Source organism: Populus euphratica, unplaced genomic scaffold, assembly GCF_000495115.2.
Source record: "Populus euphratica unplaced genomic scaffold, PopEup_1.0 scaffold26.1, whole genome shotgun sequence".
Lineage (NCBI taxonomy): Eukaryota > Viridiplantae > Streptophyta > Magnoliopsida > Malpighiales > Salicaceae > Populus > Populus euphratica.
This window is the reverse complement of record NW_011499896.1, coordinates 576,721-585,409: the sequence shown is the minus strand read 5'-3', so window position 1 is coordinate 585,409 and position 8,689 is coordinate 576,721. Positions and strand designations below refer to the sequence as shown.

Genomic DNA, 8,689 nt, shown 5'->3' with positions numbered 1-8,689 from the left:
ATATGTTCATCTCTTGTATCTCAGGAGTGGCAAGTTGGTTCTCTTTATATTTAGCTTCTTTAAATAAACCCTTATTTTATGTTATTTCCATTTCATGGGTAGACATTTTCAGGCTAATCCTTAGGAAATGGAAAATATTTTAATTTTTAACCTGACAAGCTCATATGCGAACTAGCCTCACAAAACGACAGCGCTTAACCCATGTAGACGTAGATAGTTTCACTTCGACTATTAAAAAAAAAGAGAGAGGAGGAACCCGATTGGTTAAAAATGAAGGCGCCAAAACCAGTAACCTAATCCAATCCAGGTTTCCTTAGCGAAGCAGGCATAAAAGACTGAGATAAGAAAACTTGCTCACTGAGTGTGGACTGAGCTGAGAGAGACTCACTCACTCAGCTGCTAAATCATTTAAGCATGGCCATGGCAGTCGCCAACTGCTGCTTCTCTGTTGTTACCTCCACCGTTAAATTCCGTTGCTGTGTTCCTTCCCAACCATATCTCGCCACGTCGCAGCATTCAATTGCTTCCGTCACTTGTAAAGCTGTCGTTAATCGCAGGAGACGCCCTGGAAAATATGTAAAACCCTAATCTCCCTCCCTTTCCTCTCCTTTCTTATTTTTCGTTAGACAAATAAATGCACATTCAGTACTGGATTAGAGTTATAATCGACTGTCATTTTGGTAAAAAAACTCTAGGGATTCTAATTAGCTGAACAAATTAAGCTTTCTAGGTCATAATTAAGAACTAATCTCTGCTTTAACGCAGTGGAATTGCATTTTTGAAAAAGGAAAGTTCAAAACTCTCTGTTTAACTAATTACTTGGTGGAAATCTTGGTTCGGTTGTGTTTAGAAAGAAGGTGTCTCGCAGAAGAAGTCTCCGGGGAAATCGAAGGACAAGAGGTCCTCTTTACATGATGAGGATGATGATGGAATCACTGGTAAAAGGAATGCAGGGAAATCCCAATCAATGGCCTTTAAGTCATTTGGGGCTCAAAGAAAAGATAAGAAAGAGTTTAAGTTTGATATGAAGGAACAACAGGTGTGATCCCGGGCACTCATTTTTCTTATGTGTTGCTTTTGTTGTTTTAGTAATTTAGACAAGTTTTATAATTTGCCTCTTAATTCAGTTTGAGCCACAGAATCTTAAAGATGCAGCATTTTTAGATGCGGTTGTCAAGGTAATAATTCTTTCACATTTTCTCTACTGCCTTGCAATTTTAGGTTCTGTCAATCTGATTGATGATGATGGAATGGTAGGAACTGTTCTTTCCTGTCATTTTAGCATTCAATTTATGGTTTAGGTCCCGTGGTTGTTAATATAATCCTTGAACATGTTACGTTCTTCTAGACATGGTTATATTATAGACACTTACAGGTCATCTGACTGTTAAGCTCTATGTTAATCATTATTAGCGACCCTCAGGATCTTACCTTATATACATTACTGGGTGACTAACTAGACATGGGACAATCCAATTAACACAACTATCTTTCAGTCCATGGATGTCCTACATATATAGAGTCTATCCGAATCTTGTTCAAAGAGCTAGATGATGCTCCAAGGATGTAAGAGATATTTCTCTCAGCTACTCTGAGAACTACTTGAAGGAGAAATTCCTTCCACCTTTATAGATGTTGATGTATTCATAACCAATAAACCATGAATCAAGGGTGCATGTGATTTTCTTTCATCTTTCTATGCTTTGGGATCCAGTGGTCTGGGAGCAGCAATTATAGCTGTCCAAACTGATATGTGAAGCTAAGTTTTATGTCACCATTAAACAATATTCTCAGCTGTTGTCACTCAATGATATGCCCGCCTTTTTTTATTCCCTGAGGATGAATCCTAACTTTAAAGGATTTTCAGAATCGACCCATTTTCTCGTGCAATTGCTTGCACTTTGCTAGTAAAATGTCTTATTTTGTTTTATTTGTCTAGGTTTACTGCACCCATACAGAGCCTGATTATTCCCTTCCTTGGCAAAAACAAAGGCAATACACAAGCACAGGAAGGTGAGTTCTCTGTAGTATTTACCTTCTAGGTCTTCCATAAATTTCTTTCAGGGTAATAAGAAATCCTTGGCTGCAGCTGGCTCTGTTAAGATATATATCTGATTGTTATTTCATTTCTGGTTTACTGTGCATGCTATTTATCCAATCTAATTTGTCTTGCAGACTGATTTCTTCATTACTTTACATGTTTCTTATGCAGTGCTTTTATGATTGGCAATGGAAAACTTTTGACAAATGCTCATTGTGTTGAATACTATACACAGGTTTTGTCATGCCTATGCTTTCAATCTTAGTTTGGATTTTATCAATTTCCTTTTACCATAAGTGATTAAACCACAAGAAAAGACCACAAAAGACCAGAATATCTAAGTAGCAATGTTTAGGGTCAGAATACTAGCAACTCAAAAATACCGAGTCACCAATCAACAGCCTTTGAGAACTCTGCAGTCCATCCATTGAGGACCTTGGTTTGCCATTTGATGGACATGCTAGAAAGTGCATGATGCATAGGGCCTGGACATGGTGATATATCTGGAATACCAGCTTGGAATTCCCATAAGAGCACCCTGCCATTGGTAGAGACTTGCTCAGTACAACCAAAGAATCATTTGAATATTCTTTGGACTGAGACATGATATGTAGGTAAAGATTGTCAAATTAACTTTTTATGATTCTTTTTCTTATTGCAGGTCAAAGTGAAGAGAAGGGGAGATGATACCAAATACGTAGCCAAGGTACTTCTGTACCCTTTGGAACTTGCAAGATATTTAATGATCTTAAGAGCTCAATATCTATATTTTATCCTTTTCTCCATATCATTTGAAGTTCCAACCCATAACGGAAAGAGAAAGGACGTTTTAGATGCACTTTGGGAGTAAATGTACGTAGGATCTTGAGAAAATTGGATGAAAATACCAATATTAATGAGTTTAGTGGATCTGTTCGAAGTTATTCTTTTTGGAAAAACAAAAAAGCCTCTTTTATAAAAAGCAGGGTGCAGAGATATTGGTGTCTCTATGAGTCCTGGTACTTTATAATTAGCAGTTCCATCTGCCATCATTGGAAACTAATAATACGACTGTTTCAACTTGTCATTACTTTCTGGATATTCTCATGCTTCAGTTGACATGGTATTCGCCACTAAACAAAGGAAATGAACCAATGCAATTGCGGACTTTACTGGTTAATCTTGTTTGTGAACACGCTAGGATTTTGCAACTTATTGTCCTCTCAGTGATTTTATACACAGGTACTGGCCAGAGGAGTTGATTGCGACATTGCTTTGCTTTCAGTAGAAAGTGAGGAATTTTGGGAAGGAGCAGAACCACTCAAGTTTGGACACCTACCACGTCTTCAGGTTAAATTACCCTTTCACTTAGGGTCATAGCGCCCTCGCCCCTTGTGTTTTTTTAGGTCTATGAACCTTTTGTTCTGGCATTTGCAACAGCCCTGAATTATTACACTTGTTGAAACCTGCATCAAATGTTTCTGGGCTCATGAGAATAAACCTTTGGGGTTTACCATGGCAATATTTTTGTAGTGATAGTTATAGTTTATTTAATTTACAGTGCACACTGAGGTCATGTAGTTTTCCTATGAAAGTGCAGACTGATGCCCTAATCCAAATTTACAAGTTTCAGATCCTTTTGTACAGTGCTGTGTACTTCCTTTTGAGAAAATCATTTTTCTGCTGCATTTTAAATGGGCAGGATGCAGTAACAGTTGTAGGATATCCCCTTGGAGGAGACACCATTTCAGTGACAAAGGGGGTTGTGTCTCGAATAGAGGTTTGATTATCTATGCCTTGAAAGCATATGATTGTTAATCTATTTCTGGCATGCCAATGATTGTCTGTTTGATGTTCTTCCTTGACCACCATGTATAAACAAATTTTCTGTATCGTGTTATCAAACATATTATCATCAGGTTACATCGTATGCTCACGGATCATCTGATTTGTTGGGTATTCAAATTGACGCAGCAATAAATCCTGGTTAGTGTGTATATGCATATGCTTATTTATTTGTCTATCCATTCTGTATGTTAAAACTTCTTCAGGTTATGTATTTGCATTTTGGAGATTGCATATATTTGGGTGCATCACTTTTACAACCCCCTCTGTATTGATGCATGTGTGTTTGCCCGTGTCTTTTATTTATTTCAAGGTTTTATCTCATCTCTGTGATAGCTACTGCTTATACTAGCTAATTATAGGTAACAGTGGTGGTCCTGCATTCAATGACCAGGGGGAGTGCATTGGAGTAGCATTTCAGGTAGGTTCTTTGGCATGATGCTATGCACCAGTTTTCAATTTGTCTACAGTTACTTGTCCATATGACTAGATAAACGAATTAGTGTTCTCCAAGCAGTTTCTTCTTGATGTTATTAACATATTTTGCTGTTGATTTAGCAAAACAACTCACTCCTATTTGCAGCATCTCTTTCCCTGTGACATTTTCATGAGACATTTCTTTTAGGTATACAGGTCTGAAGAGGTTGAGAATATTGGATATGTGATTCCAACAGCAGTAGTATCTCACTTTCTAAAGGACTTTGAGAGGAATGAGAAATACACTGGTGAGATTCTTTTGTACATTGTTTTTATGGTGTATTCTGTGCACTTTTTATGCCATGTTCTGGCATTGAAAATCCGTTGGTAGAATTTGATGTTGACAAGCAGTGCATGCTTGCCAGTTTTAGACCAAGCTTCCTCTAAAAACTTTATTTTCTTATTTTGACCAGTATCATATAAAACTACTTCTTATCTAGTTTCTGCAAAAGTCATAATGATTTCTTGCTCTTTTTGGCTCTTCAATACCACCTTTAACCAGCTAGTTTTGCATGACTACAATCGTACTTTTGTTCTTTAATAGGTCCCTGCAGGCTATTCTCTAGTATAGACATTCTTATTTCTCATCTGTTAATGTTATGAAGGTTGTTGAAAGTTTATATACATATATATCGATGCCTTAGAATGTTTGAATGCCTTTTGAATCTATTCGGTGTCATCTATCACATCACTTCTTGCTTCTTTCTAGATTAACAATTGTTTTACTTTCCTTTTCTCTTACTGGCACCTGACTGAATTTTGCAATGCAAACCTAGCATGTATCTTGTTCATGCAGTTGATTTGGGATTGTCCCAATAAAACTCCTTTTACATTGACTTCTAGGCTTTCCTTCACTTGGTGTGATGCTGCAAAAGTTGGAGAATCCGGCATTACGTGCATGCTTAAAAGTACAGTCTAATGAGGTATGCCTTTTTTTGTCAAATACATATTTTACAAATTTCGTTTTGCTTCCAAGTGGTATATGCAATAAAAGTTCTCTTTATAATTCCTCAACATCATCGCAACTTCATGCAATCTGCTAAGCAGTTCCCTTATAAGGTCTGGTTTGTGCAGGGTGTGTTGGTACGGAGAGTTGAACCAACCGCTGATGCAAATAGAGTCTTAAAGGAGGTAGAGTGACCATTTATAGCTTCAAAAGCGTGTTCTACTTGAATTGCACAGTCTATTCTTGCTAAAATGTTACCAGGAAGGAAACCTTGGATTATATTGTTATTGTGCTTCTTAATATTTAAATCCAAACAAATCTATAAATTAATATCCATACTGCATTTTTTAGTGTGCTAACTGCAATAGGATAAAGGAATACTGAATCAAAGAAAATGTAATAGCAATACATTGTTTTTCATAAAAAAGGTCGCTAATTATGCCACACAAAAAAGCTACTCTAAACAGGGAAATTTTATTTTTTCACAAGATTTGGTCCTTGTGTGTGAATTGGTAATCCTTATCATTTTCTTGCATGGGTTAGTGGCATGATTTGATCTATGAATAAGACTAAAAGCTTGAACAAGCAATCTCTTCTTGAAATGGATTTTTCTTTCTACCTCTAATTGTTCTTCCTGTTGAGAATTTTGATTGTAGTTGTTCTTTTCAGGGGGACGTGATTGTGAGCTTTGACGATGTTCATGTGGGGTGTGAAGGAACAGTGCCATTTAGATCAAATGAGCGCATTGCATTCCGTTATCTTATTAGTCAAAAGTAAAGGGTGTAATTCTAGTTATTGTTTCTTTATTTCAGGCTTTGAATTTCCTTTCAGTCTCTTCATAACCTTGTTCCTGCCTTTTCTTCTTTGAACATCCATATAATCAATGTCCTTTGGGCTTCGTACTTTTCCATTAAATAATGAATAATGTTTTTATACAGATTCGCAGGAGATGAAGCAGAGCTTGGCATAATTAGAGCTGGGTCATTCATGAAAGTTAAAGTAGTTCTTAATCCTAGAGTGCATTTGGTATGCCATTAGAATCCTGGCTCTGTACATTATATTCGAGTTATTGTATCAGATTAATTTCAGATTTAGATAACAAATTTGGATTCATATCTTCTTGCTTCAAGGTTCCATATCATGTTGATGGGGGTCAGCCTTCGTATTTAATAATTGCTGGTTTGGTGTTTACTCCCCTTTCAGAACCACTGATAGAGTATGTTATACTTCAGGCATTCAATAATGTAATAACCTGTTCGTTTATAATAGTATTCTTTCTATAAGTAATATGCTAATGCGTGAGATTTTGCTCCCTCGTTGGCAGGGAGGAATGCGAGGGCTCTATAGGGGTTAGTCCTGTGACAGACTGCTTCAACACTTTTTAACATTGTGTCCAATACATTTTTTTGGATTTTAATTTTGTTGGTTTTATCTTCTCCTAGCTGAAACTACTAGCCAAGTCACGTTATTCTCTGGCAAGGTTCAAAGGGGAGCAGATTGTTATCCTATCACAGGTAAGTTTTATACTTCTCTTCAATTGAAATCCTTTCAGCAACTTTATGTGATGTTACTATCTTGTGTGCTTTAGTTACAGTGACAAGTTTTCTGCACGTATTAAATCTTTTTTTTTTTTTCTGATGGAGGATCATATCTCATTGCCTAGATTCTTTGTTATATTGGACAATTTAACATCCTGGTATGTCACTGCCTTGATCATTTTCTTTCTACTGACAGGTCTTAGCAAATGAAGTCAACTTTGGATACGAGGATATGAGCAATCAGCAGGCAAGTTATCTATAATCACTAATCAACTTTTAGTCGCATCTGCTTGCCAATTTATTTGCATATACTAAGAACAATAAACACTTACAGGTTTTGAAGTTCAATGGAACTCAAATAAAAAACATTCATCACCTAGCACACCTTGTCGATTGTAAGTGGCAGTGCCCCTTCTCTGTTTCCTGTTCCGCGTTCCTTTTCACCTCTGTTCTCATGGTTTTGTGGTTTGATCAGCATGCAAGAACAGATATTTAGTTTTTGAGTTTGAAGACAATTACCTTGTTGTGCTGGAGAGGGAAGCAACGAGTGCTTGTTCACCCCACATTCTCAAAGATTATGGAATTCCATCTGAACGATCTTCTGATCTATCAGAGCCATATGTGGATTCATTAGAAGACAACCAAGCAGTAGATCAGGATTTTGGCAACAGCACGGTTTCAAATCTGGAAATTGGCTTTGATGGACTCCTCTGGACATAATACCAAGTGTCGGGAGATCATCCTGAGCTTTATCATGACAATCAACTGTTGGAGAGAGTGGTTATAACCTCAACTCAATGCCACCAAATTGATAAATGCCATGCTTCTGCCCATTTTCAAGGCCGTTACACGTGCTCCCTTTTTTCTGGTACGGAATTACCCGATCATGGTCTCTCTCTCTCTCTCTCTTTTCAATTTTTGCTTCATTTTTGTTTGGTTGCCTGGGCTTTTACGGATAGATTTTAACCATACTGCATGTTTATGATAACAATTAGGCAGAGCGTGATTTTTTACTGTGGGGCTCACCGTCTCTCGTCAGCCTTGAAATTATTTGTTGTAATGATTTGAAACAAATAATGTACAACTAAATTATTTATGAATCCATTTGATTCGGAACAAGACGTATCTAGGTCGCTTTTTGCATAAACTTCCAACATATTTTGTGGCACTGCCTATTTAGGAAGAGAAGGTTTGGGAAATTGTCTGTTCTGGGCATGGTTTGATAGGCTGTGGATTGACAAAACCAGTATGTCTCCAATCTCCATTGCTCTAAAAATATTAAATTTATAGAGAATAGATTATTTAAAAAATGAAAAGCACGAGTAATGTGTTCAAGGCTACTCAAGCAACTAAACCTTCCACGCACCCGCAAAACCACCCTTTTCGAACGAGGTTAATTATGCAATTGCAAGCCATACACCTCCCGCCTGTACAATGTCACACGAGGGACTGGATCATATTTCATGATTTGACATTTTATTATAATTATAATTATAACAAGATTTGGGGAAAAGGAACAGGAATGAATAGTTGGTCTTTTTTGTTAAATTTTTTTTTTCTGAATAGCATCCTTGTTAAATTAACGATTGATTTCTTATGATTTGTTATAGGAAAACACAATTAAAAGGTATAGAATTAAAGTGTAAAACACCGAAAACTGACATGGCCAACCTAAAATTAGCACAGCAAAATTCTTTTTCATTCCCTTATTTTCACTTTCCTTCTATGGTCCTCGTAGTTTTTGGAAGTTGCATTTTGGTCCAAAAGAACGAACACGTACTTTTCGGGTATGAAAGAGAAAAATAAAGGATAAAAAAGAAAAATTAATTGGCAACAAACTGATCTATCAACATTGACACATGC

The 8,689-nt window shown here is 36.8% G+C and overlaps 1 protein-coding gene across 1 annotated transcript; it reads left to right on the top strand.

The window, feature by feature from the left end:
- Nucleotides 1-259: 259 nt before the first annotated feature.
- Nucleotides 260-7,962, top strand: DEG2 (DEGP protease 2). Its single transcript, XM_011035316.1, has 21 exons — nt 260-576; nt 851-1,039; nt 1,128-1,178; nt 1,940-2,013; nt 2,213-2,276; nt 2,703-2,747; nt 3,263-3,370; nt 3,723-3,800; nt 3,940-4,006; nt 4,228-4,286; nt 4,491-4,590; nt 5,186-5,265; nt 5,417-5,473; nt 5,958-6,061; nt 6,227-6,314; nt 6,419-6,504; nt 6,613-6,637; nt 6,731-6,802; nt 7,023-7,073; nt 7,161-7,221; nt 7,302-7,962. The coding sequence occupies exons 1-21, from the start codon at nt 415-417 to the stop codon at nt 7,544-7,546; spliced, it is 1,866 nt and encodes a 621-aa protein (XP_011033618.1). The 5' UTR covers nt 260-414; the 3' UTR covers nt 7,547-7,962.
- Nucleotides 7,963-8,689: the final 727 nt, after the last annotated feature.